A 19,264-nucleotide genomic window follows, 5' to 3' on the forward strand; every position below is an offset into this window, starting at 1 on the left:
CACTGCCAGAATGAGCTGATCCCAGGATAAATCAACTCCATTTCTAACAGGCATTCCACTAGAGGAAGAGCACATGCCTTTGACAGCCACCTCAGAAAGAGTCCAAAGGCATCCATCTGCAGCAGACTGGAGAGAGTCCATCTCACAGACAACCATCCTGACTTGGGTTTACATGCTGGGTTACACCACGTGGAGGGGACAGACTTTGTCCCAGCCAGGGGACATCATCACAGATGTTCAGCCACAAGAACACTTCCATGGTAAGCAGTGAGGTTACATGAGTCCATCCAGGTGCTCTGGGTCTTGGGCAGCAAATGCTAGAGCATTGCAAGAACCATCTTTTCTTTCTTCTTCCTTTTTCTTTTCTTCTCCTCAAAACGTTCAGTAGCATCAGCAAAAAATGTCACCTCCTCCTTGGCCTCAATCTCCCTCTTCAGGAACTGGAGCCCTGCCATGTTGAATCCCAGCACATCCTGCAGAGACAGACCAGCACCACACTGTGAGGCACATCCCAAGCCAGCCAGGGTGCAGAGAGTCCTGCACTGGCCACCCTCTACTAAGAGATGATGAAAACAAGACAATCCACAGATTTAAAGAAAGCAACATTAGTTTAAATGTGAACTTCATTTGACCAGGAGAGCAGCTGGTTCTGCACTCAGTTCCCCACAGTCCTCTCTTAAAAGCACCCATAATCCACCACATTTTCTGAAGACAAGTTGCTGGCAGGTTCTGAAGCTTCCTCTAGGAAAATGCAGAGTCTGCATTGAGGCAGCAGCCCACAGAAAAGCCCAAGAGAAGCAGGGAGTTACTTTACCTCCCACATATTTAGAAACTAGCGAGCCAAGATCCAAGCACATGTATCAGGAAACCAAGTGCAAATGAGGCAGGGAGCACAAGTATAAGCTCACCACTGGACTACTCTCACATGAGGAGGAACATAAGGAAAAGACAGCTTATTTGCAAAAGAGGATGGTTTAAAGAGCTCAGATCCCAAAACAACTTCCCCACTGGACACCACAGACAACTCATGCTCACAAACATTGGCTCATCCCATTATTCTACATCCTGGAAAAAGGGAGGGTGTAACACTCACCCGGGCCTCACTGACTCTAGAGATGGTGGTTTTCTTCAGATTTTCTATCACTGTCACCAGCATCTGGTTGCTTGTGATCTGCCCAAAATGTATCCTGGAACAAAGCAACAGTGTATTGCAGCATTGTTATTAGAAACATCACAAAGGCCCTCTCCTGAGCCTCTGTATGTTCTGGACATACAGGGGTTTTTTATTCAATCTTCCCCAGACATGGACATGGACAGGCATGGACAAATTTATCTGGAAAAGCTGTTTTCTCAAGTTTAACAGTGGTTCAGGGGGGAGGTCTTTCTGAGAACACAAGCTCTACAGTGACTCTGTGCCACCAACAGTGCCTCATCAGGCTTGATGTGGGATCTTCTCATCCCAGTGAGACTTGGGCCACCAGGACCAGCATCCCCATCCAGGCATGTCAGCACTCTGCACCCAAGCAGTTCCTTCCCACACACCATTCACTGTGGGCTGCAGAGATTCCTCATCTCCTACAGATACCACGTGTTTATTCCCAAGGATGCTTCCCAAGAGCTTCAGGCCCAGAGACTCAGAAGAAAGCCCAGACACAGTCTGGGCAGATAAAGGACTCACTTGAGCAGGAAGAGGAGAGCTCGGCACAGAAGCTCAACATCTGAGCCCTGCTGAATATATTCATTGAAAAGTCTGAGCAGGTCAGGGACATAGGAGAAAGGCAGCACCAGGAGAGACTCTTCCAGCTCACTGAGGGAAAAGCAAAGGGACACAAGCATTAGTCTCAGTCAGTACACTGCTCCAGATGAGCAGGAAACACATCCACATAGGTGGGCTCTGCTACCCAGCTGTGCTAAGCATTTCTCACAGCTGCTCCATGAGTGCCCACATCTGCACCAGATGTCCTGCATCTGCACAGCCCAGGCATCTGGTGGCACAGGGAGCAGGCACACAGCCTTCCCTCCTCAGCAGCCCCAAACTGCTCTCCACATACATGCACAGCTCCAAGCAGCCAACCCACATCCAGAAACTTCAGCCCACACTTGCCATTCCCCAGTTCCATGCATGTTCCAAAAGAGGCTGCTGGAAACAGTTGACTCCAGACTCTCTAGCACTGCCCATACCTTGCATGAGAGACCACTCAAGGAGCCCATCCATTCCTGGGCCCAGAAACCCAACACTGAGTCACAAATGTGTTCAGCAATGAAGCTTCCGGGACTCACCTCGACTTGACCTTCTTGAAAACTTCCAGCACATAGGCAGAAGGCTGCAACAGAGAAAAGACAACAGCCCTGCTTAATAAGAAACATTCCAGGACCAACATGCCCTAAGGTCCACTTCACACAGTTAAAACCACACCATTTCATCTTGTGAGACAGACACATGAAGCTGAATACAACAAAGAGGAAACCCTTTCAGCTTCAATCAGCTGCCACTCTGAGAAGTTCTCTCTCAGCTTTCTCAGGACACTCTACACTGCTGAAGAATATTGTGAAAAATCTAATTTTTATTTAATCAGCTAAGTCATCTCAATTTATGTCAATGAATCTTGTACAAATTGGACAAAAAGCTTGGTAAAACAAATTATATATAAAACTTTATACAAACTCATCTCCCAGACTTAATTCCTACTACTCCTGTTTATCTGCTGGAAGCGTTTGGCAGATGGGAAAAGATTTCCAGAGCAGAGCTGGGAATTGGGAAAGAAAAGTGCCTCTAACTACTAAATCATAGGATTTCATTCCCTTCTGTTAAGTCTATCCAACTTATAATTAAATAGACCTATAATCATGGAAGAAGGGACAGAAGGGCTCTTGCAAGGTGGTTACAGGTAATTAGAAGGAAGACAAAGGCTGTTTCATCAGGCACTGACATTCAGCTCTGAGCAATCTGGTCTAGTGGGAGGTGTCCCTGCACAGGGCAGAGGGGTTGGAACCAGATGATATTGAAGGTCCCATCCAAGCCAAGCCATTGTATGATTGCATGAAAAGGGGAGAGTGAAAAAACAAGAATCTTCCTAAGGGTACTTAAAAAACACAGTCTGGCAGTGCACACTGGAATAAACCAGAAAAACAAAAACTAATTACTCAGAGTAGTGGATTTTTATTTATCAATGAAATCCACATCCATGTCTATTTTGTAATATGTCAAAAACCCACAGAATTTAGAGAAAACTGTTGTGCAGTAGTATGACATGAATGAATAAGGGCACCAGCTCTAGCCTGCATCACCCAGGCATTGAACTTCCATTCAGAATTTTCTCAATGTAAACACTGCAGGAATAGGAAAACAAACTGTAATTGTAGCAACACCAAATAAATAAACCTGGGAGAGGTTTGAACTAGCTTTCCTGTATCTTGAAGGAGACTGTAAACCCCTGGCTCATGACAAGGAACATCATAAAGTCATGGCTATCATCAGGGTTGTTTAACCCTGACAGGGTTAAACCTTTTTTGTAATACACATGCATGATACTAAAAAATAACAGAACAAACAAAACAAAACAAAACACCAAAAAAACCTCAAAACCAAACCAAACCAAAAAAAACCCAAAAAAAACAACAACAAAAAAAAAACAACAAAAACCCACAACCAAAAAATCCCCTAAATTATATTCACTTTGCACAAGCAAAAAAAGTTGAACTAAGCAGTCCTGCCCCACAGCAACCCAGCATGTTGGCTCAGCCAGCAAATCAACCAGCCTCACTCCAGCTGAGAATGGAGCACAGCCTGTGGCCTGGGCATTCCACTTACTGTAATATTTCCATAGGCACGGAGAATGGGATTGACAGGGAAGGGAACCTGGAGACACAGAATGGGTTAGAATGAGGCAAGTGTGTGAATATAAATGCATATTCAGAGCAAACTTTTACCCACAGCAGAGGAGAGCTTTTACTGAGCGTCTTCCTGCAATTCCCACACCTCCACCCTCCCCAGAATGTTTCTGAAGGCCTCATGTGAAGCCATCAGACATATATGACTAACATGGATGAATTTCCTTTCACTTCTTGTCACTTTTCCCATTTCTATGACAGCCCCTTATTTAGCAAGGAGTGTTGAGATGAAGGCTAAGTTGAGGCTTGAGGATGAATCTGCAGCAGCACACTCTCCAGGGACAAAACTTATGTTTTAGACTGCTATGACTTTAGGCATAAAGATCACTGGAGAGAACCCCTAATTATGCCCCAGAGCATGGTGCCATTTAGTTCTCCAAAAGATTTGAGCAAATGTCTGCTGTTTACAGCTGTCCTCACTTTATCTGTGTGCTAAGCCTTTCCAGTGAGCTGGAAGGATACACCCAACACACCTTGGGATTTTTACATCCCTCAGTCTTTTACCTCTTTTCCTGCAGCTTTGCACATGGCTTTGTGCTCCTTTAGTTTTGCAGTCTCTTCTCTGTACAGCTCAATAGCTTCCATGATCCTCTCAGCCTGTGCAGCACAAGAACAGCACATCAGTAACACCAGACAAGCCAAGACAAAGCTCAGCTGGACAAATGGAGGTGGAAGCAGAGGTGCTGACACAGAGCACCACATGGCACCTCCCCTGCTAACCTCTACTCCAGACTGCACCATTGCCCTGAACACACAAGTCATGTCCTGAAGACGTGACGCTCCATCCACATTCCCCCAGTGCCCTGGGTGCTCTCTGCTGCAGCTTCAGGTGTTGCTTTGACCACCACCCCAAGCAGTGTCCCTTTGGGGCACAAGCCAGGGTCAGGCCATTTTGACTATTCAGATGAAGGATTTCCTCTGAAAATCACCAAACCATTGAAATCTGCAGCCATGGAATTACCCACCCCACACCTTCCCAGTAGATCTCCCACATCAAGCACCACAATAGATTTCCACCTTCCACAAAACCCCACTGGACTGCGCAGCCCTTCAGGGAGAGCCCTAATACCTTGAGAACATCCCAGCTGCCTTTTGCTCCTTTGGGATGCTCCAGAGGGCAAGAGCAGCTCTGTCTGTCCCACATGTGACAGGCAGCTGCAGGAACTCCACACCTCATTCCTCTCAGGAGGAAAGAATTGCTGGTGTGTGACTTTCCAGAGTCAAAACCCTCCCTGTTGGCTTCTGAGCAGGACTGAATGCCTGTGCATGCAAGAGCAACCTGCCCCTATGTGACAGCACAGGTTACTCTCCAAACTGATGCTATGACCCCATGAGAGGCCCCCTTGAGGGACTGGCAAGGCACAAAGCCACGCTGGCAGAGCCACAGCACCTTACCGCTTTGATGGTTTCAATGGTCTTCTTTCCTGCCAGCCCTGTCTCTCCTTGCCTCTCTCCAGCCACCTGCAAAATACAAAATACAGAGCTGCACTTCCATCCTTCCACAGCACCACACAGCAGCCACAGCTTCAGCACCCCCTTCCCCCCTGCACTGCCTCAAAGCAAGAAAGCATTCCTTTCTCCCTGATACCTCTTCCACGCCTCTTACAGAAACAGTTTTTCCAGAGTTTGTACAATCAGACTGACACACATTCAGATGGTGCAACTCACCACAGGCTGCTCTTCCTTTGCCACACTCTCTTCATATTCAGCTTCTCGTTGCTACAGAGGATGAGAACACAACATATTACAGCAGTGAGTAAGGCAAGGGTGCAAGTCCCCTCCAGACTATTTGAGCAAGACAACCTGGAGGGCTTCATGCAGCCCATTGCAAAACCAGGACCAATCAGCAGAGTCCAACAATGCCAGTGGCAAAATGCCCATTTGTCCCTGGTCCCAACCCCACAGTGAACTCCAGAATCTCCCACAGAGAAAGAAATCCAGGTCTCTGCTCTGGGTGCAGGAACAGCCCTTCAGGATCCCACCAAGCTGAGACAGACACCACATTTCAGCACCACACCTTTCACCAGCCACAAAACACGGAGGGAACAAATCTAGAGAAGTCCCAGGGTTGTCCCGGGCTGCAAAAGGAAAGAGTCTCTGGTCTGCCATCTCTCACATGAAAGGGCACCAACTATGTTATGCATACTTCATTACTCATGGATTCATGTCCACCTTGCCATTCAAACTTGACCCAAAACACACTTTTTTGGAATCTGGAAGAGCTGTCTCGGTCTCTCCTTTTACCAAATACAGGACATCAAGGTACAGCATCTAGGTCAGCTCTTGCAAACAGGCTGGGATAAAAAGCCCCAAACATCTATTGCAGGTTTCTCATCCACTCCTGCTTCTGCATTTCTGCCTCCTCCTCCCTCACTGTGGTTTAAGAACTGCCTTAGGAAGGAGCGACAGAAACAGGCTTCTCTGAGGGATCCAGTCAAAAGACAGAGTTACAAATTGTTCCCAGGGAACCTCTGATTGGATACATGAAACAAACACATCCCAACCCTAGTGGTGGCTCAATACTGGAACAGGTGCTCAGACAGAATGGAAAATCTATTTCCTTGGAGATGTCAGTGTATGAAGGCAAGTCTCTAAGCAGTCTAATATAGCATTAAGATCATCCTGCAGTGAGCAAAGGGTTGGACAAGAGACCTCCAGACTTTCCTTCCTACTAAAGTCCTTCTGAATTTATGATTCCTCCCAATACATGCTCAAATGGAATAGAAGGGGCTTCTTCCAGCATCCCTGAGCACTGGGGCCAGCTACTGAGACAGGAGGGACCTCTCACAGCTGGAAAAGGGACAAACTGCAGTTAACAGGAGCAGTGCTCTCCATCACTCCCCATCAGCCACCTGCTGAACTGCCCCCCAAACACATTTGTGCTGAAAGGCACACAAGAGAATGTCAAACACTGCAAGCAGCAGACATGCAGAAAGCCACTGAAGACCAAGGAAACAAAAGGTCTGGAAGTTGGTTTTGGTAGGAAAGATGCAACTCTCACCATCTCCCTCTCCTCTTCCAGAATCAGTGGCTCCCTTGTCCTTTCCCAGAGGCGCAGGGACTTGTCATGGGATGCTGACACCACATAATCTCCATTGGGACTGAGTGCCAAACACCAAACCTCCTGGTGATGCCCCTGCACAGAGGACAGAAGAGTTATGACATCAACATCACCCGACTTCCACCCCTGAGGAAAATCCTGCTCATGCAGGGACAATGCTTCCTTTCAACAGACTCCAAAGCTTCCTACCTCCAGTGTCTGGATATGCTCAAATTTATCTGCATCCCACTGCTTAATCTTGTTGTCCTTTCCAGCTGTGAAGAAGAGATGGGATTTGGGCACAAACTGCAGATACATCACACTGGAAGAGAAAAAGGCTCAAATTTACCCACTTGGGGAACACTGCAGAACTCCCCCTGTCTATGCTGGATAAAAGGATTATTGCTGGATCACAACTCCTTGGAGACAAGTCCACAGTCCAAAGATGCTGCAGGATTTGACTAACCTGTCATCATGGGCAAAGAGAGAACGGTGACAGTCCCCAAAATCCAAGCCCCAAATCTTCACATTCCTGTCAGCAGAGCCAGTTGCAATTAGAGTCCCATCCTAGAGAGCAACAAAGAGAGAGGAGGGTGTGGGGGGCTGGCTGGCAGCCCCACAAGGAACTGCTGCTGCCCCAGTGACTCTGCACTAAGTAGGCAGACACCTGGCTTCTGAAATGTGGTCCCCTGAACCCTCCACCTCCTTCCCAGTGGCCCCTGCTCTGGCACTGGCACAGCCCACTGACAGCACTCTGGTCCCCCTGTGACCCTCTGCAGTATTTGGCTGTATCCCGACATTCTTCTTGGCTTTCAATGAGCCTCATTCCAAAGACACCTCAGAGCAAGATGCAGCCCAAGAATGAACAGGCACAAAGAGGCTCCTTCCTCTCAGCACCTGCCCTCTGCTCCCACTCACAATTCAGCTCCCCTCACACAGCAACTTCAGCAGAAAGCAGGCTGTACCTGTTACAATGAGTGCAAGGGACCATCACAACATTTTGATTTCCACTCACTCACAAAATGCCCCAGGGTCAGTTCTGTCATGACCCCAACTCTGACACCCCTTCCAGTGAGCACAGGACTGCAGAATAAGAAAGGGCTTGCTGTGTCCCACCCAGAAACTGTCAAGAGGTGACAGGAAAGCTTTATTCTAGAGGCCTTGATGCCAGCAGAGGCTCTCACATTCATCCATACCACCACAGTCCCAAGTTGCACAGCCCTAATGATACTTACATAGCAGATGTCCATACACAACACTGGCAGCTTGTGTCCATACAGAGAAAGGAAAAACTGAAGCAGAAGAAAGATGACTCAGTTAGACATGCTGGGTAGAGAGGCGTGCAAATCTCAAGCTCCAGAGGAGCTGTTTTTCTAGCACTGCCCCACTTTCATTCTTGCCCTGAACACTGTTAGCAGCAGGGTCATGAGGCTAGAATTGAGAAGAAGGTGGAAGCAGCCAAGCAAGCTGAACTAGCTCTGTTTCCCTCCAGCTAACTCTGGTGCCAATCACCTGTGTCAATGGAGTTCATTTCTGTTTCTCTGCACGTAACTGCCAGCACCAATCTGTCCTGTGTCACTCCATAACATTCACATGTTAATACACAGCTCACAAATCCACCACACACTGCTCACAAGGAAGGTTCTCCTCCCACAGGCTTTGCCTCTGCCGTGCCCTATTTAACACCACATGAGGCACATTCATCCCCCACCTTCACAGTGCCTGACAGATCTGGAGTGCCACCACATCTGCAGGGTTTAGAATGAACCTTGCCACCTGCAGGCTCAGAACACTTTTTAAACGAAGAATGGATCTTCCAGTTCCCAGTGTGGAACAACCATGGTTCTGTCAGGTTTGCCAGCAAACAGGCCCCTGAAGGAGGATGCATGTTCCACATAAAACAAACATTTTTCCTTTGTATTCCTGCAGGTTACAGTTACATCCCTTCCTGCACAGCCTCACACCCTGTTTGGTCAGGCACCTTGAGCGTGTCAACGTAGAAAACCTTAACGGTGCAGTCCAGCAGGGAGACAGCCAGCAGCTTCTGGTTGGGGCTGTAGCGCACGCAGAGCACGTCCTCATCCAGCTGCAACACCCGCACGTGCTTCATGGAGAGCCTGGCAGCAAGAGGGAAAAACAACTGGCAACCCAAGCAAACAAACCAGGAAGAGAAATGGATGCAAGTCTCACTCTGCACCCTGGGAAAGGAAGTGAATTCTAACATGCAGCACATCGTTCCTCACTATGACAGGACTGGAAATAAGCAGGCTCTGGTGGCGGATGAATTTCAGTGCTACATTTCTGGTAATGATCTGCAGGTTCAGCCTGATTAGACACTAAACTCACACACACAAAAAGGGATCAGAATGAGGCAAGTGCCCTCCTCCAGCTAAGCTCAGGTCTCCACAAAACTGCACTGAGCCCACACTCTCCTCCATGTGTTCCACACTGATGTCATGGGCAGTTCTTGCAGTGCACAGCAGAGGCCAAAGCACCCATCAACAACAATGGCACAAGGTTTATCTTCTCACCTTTTCTGAACACTGCTCTCATCTTTCACAAGCTCAAACTCCCAGAACTTGACGCATTTATCAGCACCTCCTGTCACAAAGCCATGCTGTAGGGGAAAACAAGAAAGTTGCCATGAAACTAGTTCCTATCTTCCAGAGAAAGTCTACAGCAAGGAATTGCCAACACAGAGGAGGTTTTTGAGATGTCCCACATTCCTACACCATTAATGATTAAGTGGACACCACCAAGAGCATTTGCTCTGGTTAGAGCACACATTTCCTGAGCAGCAAAAACAATTTCAAAAGCTCTAGCTTATTTTGGAGGTCTAAGACGAAGACCTCAAATGTAAAACAAAACCTGGATTGTAACTTTGGGATGGAAAGCAGTCATCTCAGCTACAGCTAACAATATGCTTTTGATTTGTGACCAGCCTGAGACTCTTACTGCTACTGGATAACACACACCTGACCACCACCCTACAACAGAGCTTTCTAAAGGAACAGCAGTTCAACATTTTACATTAAGAAGGAGGGTAAAATCTATCCCATATGTTTTCATCTGAAGGGTGGATGAATTTTGGGCAGATTATTTCTTGCTATGATTTTGATTCCACTAGAAAGTTATTAGACATTATCAGCTGCATCTTCCAAGATGAGGGGTTCCACGTTTCCATGGAACAAAGCATGCAGTGCAAAACAAATTCCATGGTGCAACACAGTACTATAGGAAAGGGCTACATGAAAAGATGTGCAGATGCTACTTTTAAGGGTGGCTGAGTTACCTGGTCTGGTGAAAGAGCAATAGACCACACTGCTCCATCGTGAGCATCAAGTGTCTCTATGAGACTGCCAGAAGCCAGGTCATACAGCTGCAGCTTCCCTGTCTGGGGAGAAAGACATCACAGAAAAGAATCAGTCCCTGCTCACAACTCATGACAGCTCCTGGCAGAAGAGCTCCCTGCCACCCATGCCCCCAGCAGCCAGCTTCACTAGGTGGCTGTTACACACAGATGGCCAAACTCCTGATCTCCATCAGGGCCTTCCCAAACCTCTATTCTGCTTTCCACCTCAAGCCACAAGAGCTGTGTAACAACTCTGGGAACAGAGCAGTGCTCCAGATCAGGACAGGCAATGCATTTTCTGTGAGGCCTCCTTAGTGACACTTTCCTAACACATTCCCAGCCCTGGGCAGTGTGGAGTCAGAGGGCTGCTCCTTACCTTGGTCCCAAGGATGACCTGCCGATCCCCGGGGACAAAGAGCGAGCAGAGCGCGTACTCACACTCCATCGTCCGGATGCACTGCAAGGTCGACCTGTGGACAGAGAGAGAGCCCAAAACCTCTTATCACCCACAGAATCTGCCCTGCTCAGTGAGACATGCTCCAGTGTGGCCTCTACCCACAGCTGTCTTTCAGCTGGGGTCAGAAGATAAGCCACCACCATCCTCTTGGCCCAAACACTACCCAGCACTACTGCTAACAACGTTTTCCATAAAAACATGCCACTGTGTTGTCCACCATCATGACCTATTGCTGCTGTGAACAAGAACAGAGCTCCTCATTTTAAACAGCATTTCAGGAAGGGATGGAGTGTAAGATAGTGTACTCAGAGGAAACTGAGCTTGAAATCAACACCACACAAGAAACACTGGGACAGCACTCTACATCAACACCCGACTCTCTAGATCAACCCAACAGCCTACTCAGTCTAATACAAGATCCTTCAGATAAGATGCCAAGAAACCCACATGCTCCCTAAAGAACAGGCTTGTTTAGGGTAACAGTTAATACCTCTTATTAAAAATGAAAAAGCAGAAAAAAACCCAGAGCAAAGTAGTCTATACACGACAGGACCTTTGTGTTTAGACCTTCTGTTGCAATTTTAGATCTATAGTTTCTCAGTTTCCCTAATAAGGAAAAATAATTTTCTATTTCCTTCCCTTACTTCATTTGCTGCTTTATCTATTTCCACTGTCCCCTCTTTCTTAACACAGCATGCCTCAATTCTGAGAGACTGACACAACCAGACTGCATACCTGTTCCAAATCTTCACGGACTCTGCAGCTGCTGAGAGAATGGCAATGTTGTCAGAGCTGAAAGCCAACGTCCTGACATCACTGCGGTGGCCTCCAATGGTTATCCTGGACACACGGACAGCCTGGGGCACTTGTGCTGACAGGTCCAGGTTGTACAATTCAATGACATTGTTCTGGAGCAGCAGCACCATCTTCAGCTCTCCTTTTGGAGAGAGAATCAAGTCAAATGACCTGTTTGATTAGATAAAATCAGAGCTGTACACAGGGGTAATAAGACAAAGTGTTGGATGGATCAATTATCAAGAACAACTGAGACAGAGGACTATGGACAGAGCACATCCAACAAGCAAGTGCACACTGAGTGGTGTGAATGGACTGGAAATCATTGCAGGTCTCTCCCCAGCTCCAAGCTCAACATATGTTGAGGGGGAAACTTCTTCCACCTCTGCCTGCACTGAGCCATGCAGAGCTCTCCCCAGGTAGCTTCATAACCACTCATCAGACTCTACAAAAGCTTTTCCACTCACTTGATTTTAGAAGAAGCTTTGACACTAGTGACCCGCTGAATCTCCTCCTGCAGGCTCAGCTCCACACTCCTTTCAGGCTCCTCTTCAGAGTTCTGTCTGGAAATGTCACATAAGGGAGAAGAGTCAAATGACCCAGCACAGCCAACACAAACTAACATAGCAACACAGAAAACATAAGGAAACCACTTAGCCTGCTGAAAACAACTTCCCTCTTATCCAGCAGTGCTACCACATATAAGAACAGGGACAGTGAAGGGTGGACAGTGAAGTTCATACCAGTATGCAGACTACTAAAGACACAAACTGTCCTAAAAAAACCCTCCTCCTCTGGAGCCAAAACAGAAGGCACATTACAAAGATGGATACAGAACAGGGAACAGAAGCTGTATTTGAGAGCAAGACCAGCTTCTGCTCATCTCCTATCACTCACCAAAAGCTCTCAGCCATTGCCAAAATGCATTTGCAGATTTGCAGATGCCCAGATTTGCACAGATGCCCTGTGCTTTAGTTTCTACTCTGGAGCCAGATCTCTCCCTAAGGGCTGTTCTGAGGCACCTGTTAAGTGCCAGGATACACAGAGACACTTAACACAAAGTAACCATTAAGAAAACTCTCACCTGTATCTCTGCCTGCTGTAAAACAGGAAATGAAGGATCAGATTCTCTGTGACTTCTCAGATGGAGCTCTCATTCCTGCATTGCCTACCAAGACCTTACTTTGATGCTTTGATGATTGATAAACACCAATGTGAGGTAGAGCTGAGCAGCTCTGGAAAACCCATTTTATATCCATTTCTTTGCACACTTTAGCTTTCTTTTTTCAGAGGGAAGATTCAGAAAGAAAGCTATTTCCTCAGTCTCTGGGAACAGGGATACTCAGACAAGCACAAGGATGCACAGAAAGATCAACCCCAAAATATAACAGCTAGCACAAAGAGAATGGCCAGAAGCTTGGAGTTTGACCACTGTGCAATGCTACACAATGAGGAGTTTTTGTAGAGCCTTCTGGATACAGACAGCATCCAAAAAATTACTTACTTGGCTTTTTTCCTTGCTTTCTTCATTTTTTTCTCCAATTTCTTTTGGATTTCCTCTTCAGAAAGGACAGAGAATACTTCCAGAATGGCATCTGTTCCCTAGGGTCAGAGCAAACAAATTCAAAGGTATGAAAGCCCTGGCTAGCCCCCACAGAAAGTACCCAAGGTCTCTACCAGCTTCCTCCACAGCTCAGTAGCAGAGCCCCCCATTACTCACATGGCAGGCCAAAAACTTGCCCATCCTGTCTGTGCCAAGAGTCACCACTCGGTCCCTCCCTTCCCGCATGATGGATCCGACCTTGCTGCACTTCACGATGCGCTGCAGGGAAAGAGGAACAAAGCTAGGTCTAAAAGGTCAAATGATCTCTAGCAAACTCAAGAAACCTGCTGACAAGAAATGTCAAGGAGAAGGGGAAATGAACCTAAAGGGTCCTGGCAGAACAGCTGGTAAGGATAATAAAGGGACAAAACAAGCATCTGTGTGAGCTACAAGCTTATCTCCGGTGTTTTGTTGCATTTCAGCTAAAAATAATCATTGGCAGTCTCAGTGGAAGAATAACTTAATTTTATTGGCAAACCACATCCATTTAAGAGACAGAGCTGATTTTTTTATGCTACAGAGGCAGCAGAGCTTAGTCAAAAGAGGCAGAGAAGGTGAGAACAGAAACTCCTAAACAGGGCATTGAAGGGAGAGAAATCCTCTGGAGAGGAAGCTGTAAAATTTAATTAACCAAGTCAGGTATCTATCACAACTACAAGCAGCCTGAGATCTGAGCAGTACTCCAGAAAGTTCTACCAGAGAGACAGATTCAGTAAAGTCTCCAGCAGCAGAAAAGTGGGAATGGCTTTCTGCAATCCAATCTCACACCATATTTTATTGCAGTGCAACTCTGACCTCTCAGTTTCTGAAAAGCTGAGCATCAGTACTGAACTCAGCAGCTGCAAACCAGCAAGGAACTATTTATTTCTGTGATGCTTGATGAAAGAGATCTATTAGCACTGTTTAAATTTATACATTTGCTAGTCCTTCTCAAATAGAAAGGAAAGAAAAACTGTCAGTGGAGAATAAATCTGTGGGTGTTTTGGCACACATACTTCTTCTGATGTTTTGCAGGTAGATGAGGCAGCAACTGCTGCTGAGGAAGTTGTTATGGAAGAAGACAAGAATTATCACATTTTCCCAAACAAACTAAATATGACATTAGGATATAAACCATGCAAATGGGGTTAGATACACCAGTTCAGAGACAGCACAGAAAACTGATCTTACTTCCTCAGGATGCTCATCCAGCTCTAAGGTCTCATCCTCTTCAGTGTTTTCTTCTGCTGCAGGTAAAGATGATGCTTTGCTTTTCTTGGATTCTGGTTCATCAGGATCTTTTACCTGCTCACAGGAAAAAAAAAACCCAATAAAAAACCCAAAAGGAATACCTTAAACCTCAAGAGCTACAGTATTGTGCTTTCTAGCTCACACTTCATTTCCCTGGAGGTACAACTGATTAGCATACACTGGAGTGTCCTACAGAATTCCTGTAGGCACCAAACAGTCCATGTGCTCTCATAACTATCATTCACCCACAAGGCTGTCTTCCTCAGCTGTAAGTGTCCTGGACTGCCAAGCAAATTGTGTTCTATTTGCCATCTGTACGGCAGCTGTCTTCTGTTCAGTGGGCAGTTTTCTCTTCCACACCCAATCCTCTCTCAGGGGACACATCTGCTGATAACAGACTGCATGACTGATAAGAACTATAACATCCCATTGTGAGATGCTCTGCCCAGAAGGAAGAGGAAAGCATTCCTACCCAGATATAATCCTGAGATTCTGGAACACCAGCACAGCTTCTCTACTGGATTTCCCAGAGCAACAGCTGCCTCTTCCACTGGATCTTCAGAAGAAGACTACACCCTTTCTACAGGATCCCTGCTCCAACAGAACCACACCTGACACTCCAGGAGAGCTGCAGCCACAATTCCAATGGGACTGCTACCAGCACCCTGACCCACAGGATGTCAGGCTGTGCTCTGACTCTGTCAGTGTTGTTTTCATTTACTGCATTGTTTATTTTATCTTTTTTTAATTTTCTTCCCTAATAAAGAACTATTATTCTTGCTCTCATATTTTTGCCTAAAAGCCCCTTAATTAAAAATTTATAGCAATTCAGAGGGAGGAGGTTTACATTTTTCATTTCAGGAGAGGCTCCTGCCTTCCTTAGCAGACACCTGTCTTTCAAAACCAAGACAGTAAGTCAGAAGGCAGGAAGATCTGACACAGTGTGGAAATCTCATTCTGGAAGTGCTCACAGCTTCACTTGAAAGTGCAAAACACAGGAAACAGCAAAGCCCATCACACGAGCAGCTCGTGGACCCCTCAGATAGCAAAGACACTGCTCTGGCTGTTTCCCAGAACATCCATCAGATTTGAACATGTTCCAGTTCCTTCTCAGTTCAAAGACAAGCAGCTGGGCAGGGGGGCTGAGGGGTCACAGGGGAATGTCTTACCTCCTGGATGTAGGTGAGATCCCACACCCTCAGCTCACTGTCAGCGCTCCCAGTGATCAGACGCTTCTCTTGGGACAGCAAAGCCATGCCCCAGACCTGTCCAGAGGCACAATGTGAGGAACTGACTCCCTTAACAATCATTAAAAAAGCACAGCATCTTTAAATGACCTATTTAAACAGCAACCAAACAGAGAATGGATCAAGCTGGCACCTCCTCTAGGAACATGTGCATGGGAATTGTCACCCACTGTATCTGATGACAGCTCTTGAAATGTTTGGAAGTTTCTCATTTGCTCACTCCTAAAGCCTAATGAAAGTAAAATGTATGATGGTGCCAGCTTGCAACTCCTGAAAGCAAGGAAAGCCCAGAGTGAGCCCTGACATCCCAAGTCCCTCCAGCCCAACACTTCCACACATCCTCTTTTTACCTCAGCCCGGTGTCCAACCAGAGTTTTGAAGCAGTGCTGGGTGTCCAGATCCCACCATTTCACCAGTGTGTCTTTGGAACTGGAACAAAGAAGAAAAACTCAGACATAAGGAAAGACTGCAGAGCTCACCATTTTTCTAAGTGGTAGAAATACAAAACCCCTGTAGAAAGTGGTAGAAATACAAAATACAAAAAATCTAGAACATGTCAGAATGTATCACAGAGCAGCTGCTCAAACACTGACATTTTTCAAGCCAAACAAAAAAGGCACAGCAATGCTGCAAAAAGATATCTGTCAAGTTACCGAAGCTGACCTGCAAATATTTGAAATTGCGTTAAGAAATGGGTATCATCTACCAACAAAATACTACTTTTTCCATCTGAAAAAAAAAGCAAAAGAAAGTTGTTCTAATTTTAAACTGGACTGATTGCATGCACTCTTCTATTAAGCTAGTATATGGCATATTAAAAAGTAAAACATTAGTGATTGTTGTTGTCAACCAATTATCAACTGGTATCAATTATCAAATATCAATCAAAGGGATTCAGTCACCTTGCAGCTCTTTTGATTGAATAACTTAAAATCAGCTACAAAAAACCTATCATCTTTTAATTAATATGTGTATTTACAGCTTACAAGAAAGCAATTTTTCTGTCACGCTGCTGTGTGAATTACACATACAGAAGGTAAGTCTACTAAATTCTTCAAGATAAACAAAAAAAACCCCAAAAACTGTTACATACATAATGAACATGTTATCACTATTCTTTGTTACATTAATTTTAAGTTGGTGGATTTACCAACAATTTAAATCCTTTTCAGTATGGCCATATCAGTTGCTCTAAGACTTGGATTCAGGCACCAGACTTAAAAAAATATGTGGATGTGACAAAATCATATTCAAAGATGCTGGCGGGTCTGAGATATCACAACACAAGAAGGAAAATACAAACTGCTGTAGCACACAGGACATCTAAGTTGCAAGTACAACCATGCCTGCTTTCCTGATCAACAATTTCTCTTAGTCTGGCTCACCAAGTGACCAACAAGTTCTTCTCCTTCAAGAAAAGGACTTGGGTGATGACATCCTTGTGTCCCCTCAGCCGGTACAGGCCACTCTCATTGATGACATCCCACACGATGACTTCTGTATCCTGGAACAGAGAGAGTGTCTCCATGGGACTGGCCCTTGTCTCTGCAAAACTCCTGCCATGAGACTGGAAAGATTACCTGAGAGCCCACTTTCTCACTCTGAATCACAAGGATGATTAATGCAAGGGACACTGCTTCCCCAGAGGTGCAGTCAGACTGATCAATGTACCATCATCCCAGCCTGAGACACTTTTGCTATTCCTGATCTCACAAGATTCTTCACTTTAACAGCTCTACCAGTGCCCTATTTCTGCCTGCAGGCCCTGCTGCTCCCCCAGCCCCTCTCACTGCCATCCTCTGGCTATGGACAGAAGCCACACATAAAATACTGAACACTTCAGTGCAGGTCAGCCTTCCCCAGGGGCATCTCTGTGACAGGGTCATGCTCCAGATGTGACAGCCTCACCTTTGAGCCAGACACCAGCCTGCCACCCAGGTGGTCGTACTGCAGGGCTGTAACTGCAGCCCTGTGCCCATTGAAAGTGATCGCTGATTCCCCACTTAGGAGGTTGAAGACACGGATTGCTCCATCTTCATACCCAACAGCCAGGTGCAACCCATCTGGAGAGGGGCAGAGGCAACTGACTTGCTGCTTGAGGCCCTTAAGGATAAGAACCTGCATTTTTAGGAGACAAAACATGTATAATGTTGGTAAGTGACATGTCAGAGTCAGATACTTAGGAGAGAAAATATAGTCTGTTCATCTCCTGAACTTCCAACTGAGCACTTCTGCCACTTTATAAGTTCATTTTTCAACTTCTTGCACTAAATACAGTGTCATTAACCCCATTTTCCAAGGTAAACAGCAGCTAGAAGGGAAGTGATTTCTCAGGAAACCGGTGCAGAATGAGCCCTGGAACTCAGAACCTGAAATTTCTGCCTCCACATATTATGAACCAGAGCGCAAGAAATATTTTTTGAGAGTAAAATTGGAAAGTTTCTTCCTGACTCCATCCTCTCTTGCCTTGCCTTTCTCAGGTATAGGACAGAGAGGCTCCACACAAGAACTTGAGAATGATGAAAACATCTCCAGAACAACATACCAGCAGTCACCACTCCAGAGGCTGTGACACAAAACCAGATTTCAGTGTGTAGTGGACAGTAGTACTTGCAGTGATTTCTGAATCTCACAGGAGACAGTGTGTGGCAAAGTCCTTAAAGTTACAGCTCACATCCCCGCTATGGGATACAACTTTTATATGGGATACCCAGTTCCACAGCCGAAACACAAACGCTGTGACATCCCTGATTTGTCCAAGAACATTCACACAAACAGCTAAACCAGGAGCAGCTTTCCAGTTACTGCAACAGCATTTATTCTTCCACAACTGAGGTCCTGAGGCAAATCTCACAGGGATCCACAGTGAGATTCATTTTAAGACCAAGCTGAGATAAAATAAATTACTCCTAAACAGCAGAGCAGCAGGACCATCGCATCAGTAACAACTGATGGCTACAAGTTACTACCAAAGGAACACAAAAGGTGAGAGTTGCTGCATTCCAGATACCCATGATCCAAATCATCCACAGCCTCCTCTGTTCTGTGCGTGCTGGTGCTACCTGCTGGATTTCAACAAATGCAACCCTTATAAATTCCTTAATCAGAAATAGCCAATTACCTTCTTGTAACTAGCAAGAATTGCTTGTAAATATCCAACATTGCAGTATATTTCGGACTACTAGGACACGATGCACAATCCTCCAGCTTGGAGAACTGGCAGACACCAGCCTTTGGGCCAGGAGGCAGCCAGAGCCGCAGACCCTTTCCACAGCCTAACCTCACGCTGTGCTCACCCTTCCCAAGAGGCAGGGATGCTGTGGAGGTGGCGCTTCCCTCCAAACGCCGCACAGTAACACAAATAGCTTCGCTTCAGGCGGCCTAAAAGCCCCTCACGCTGCACCCCAGCCCTGCCCGGCACCGCATCACCCCGGGTCCCACCTTCTCTCCTTTCCTTGTGTCCCACACGAACACGTGCTCGCAAGCCGGCACGGCCACGTAGCGGCCCCGCTCTCCGCGCAGCGCCACGAAGGCCACGCCGGCCCTGGCGCTGGCCACCAGCCCGAAGAGCGCGGCGGGCTCGTAGCGCAGGTACTGCCGCGTCAGGCCCATGGCGGCGGCGCGGGCAGCGCGGGGAAGGAGGGCGCGG

At 46.5% G+C, this 19,264-nt stretch overlaps 1 protein-coding gene across 1 annotated transcript; it reads right to left on the bottom strand.

Annotated features, from left to right (window-relative positions):
• Positions 1-117: 117 nt before the first annotated feature.
• On the bottom strand, positions 118-19,235 carry WDR3 (WD repeat domain 3). Its single transcript, XM_054269888.1, has 26 exons — positions 19,057-19,235; positions 17,524-17,733; positions 17,001-17,119; positions 15,966-16,044; positions 15,538-15,633; positions 14,309-14,422; positions 13,256-13,357; positions 13,040-13,137; positions 12,003-12,098; positions 11,476-11,706; positions 10,660-10,753; positions 10,224-10,325; positions 9,463-9,548; positions 8,913-9,048; positions 8,167-8,223; positions 7,398-7,498; positions 7,142-7,253; positions 6,893-7,027; positions 5,560-5,610; positions 5,287-5,352; positions 4,396-4,488; positions 3,812-3,859; positions 2,281-2,324; positions 1,679-1,807; positions 1,094-1,187; positions 118-473 (listed from the first exon to the last, which is right to left on the bottom strand). The coding sequence occupies exons 1-26, from the start codon at positions 19,225-19,227 to the stop codon at positions 318-320; spliced, it is 2,820 nt and encodes a 939-aa protein (XP_054125863.1). The 5' UTR covers positions 19,228-19,235; the 3' UTR covers positions 118-317.
• Between the last annotated feature and the right edge of the window lie 29 nt (positions 19,236-19,264).

This window comes from Melozone crissalis, unplaced genomic scaffold (assembly GCF_028551555.1).
Source record: "Melozone crissalis strain CALT ecotype California unplaced genomic scaffold, PUWL_Pcris_2 ptg000008l_1, whole genome shotgun sequence".
Classification (NCBI taxonomy): Eukaryota; Metazoa; Chordata; class Aves; order Passeriformes; family Passerellidae; genus Melozone; species Melozone crissalis.

Bases quoted from the DNA above. Each gene is read 5' to 3' on its own strand.
- WDR3 (XM_054269888.1), bottom strand. From the start codon at position 19,227: ATGGGCCTGACGCGGCAGTACCTGCGCTACGAGCCCGCCGCGCTCTTC. The intron at 12,099-13,039 runs GTAAGTAATTTT...TGACATTTCCAG, and splicing joins AAAGCAAGGAAAAAAGCCAA to ACAGAACTCTGAAGAGGAGC. The intron at 9,049-9,462 runs GTGAGAAGATAA...TCTTGCTGCCAG, and splicing joins GAGAGCAGTGTTCAGAAAAG to GCTCTCCATGAAGCACGTGC.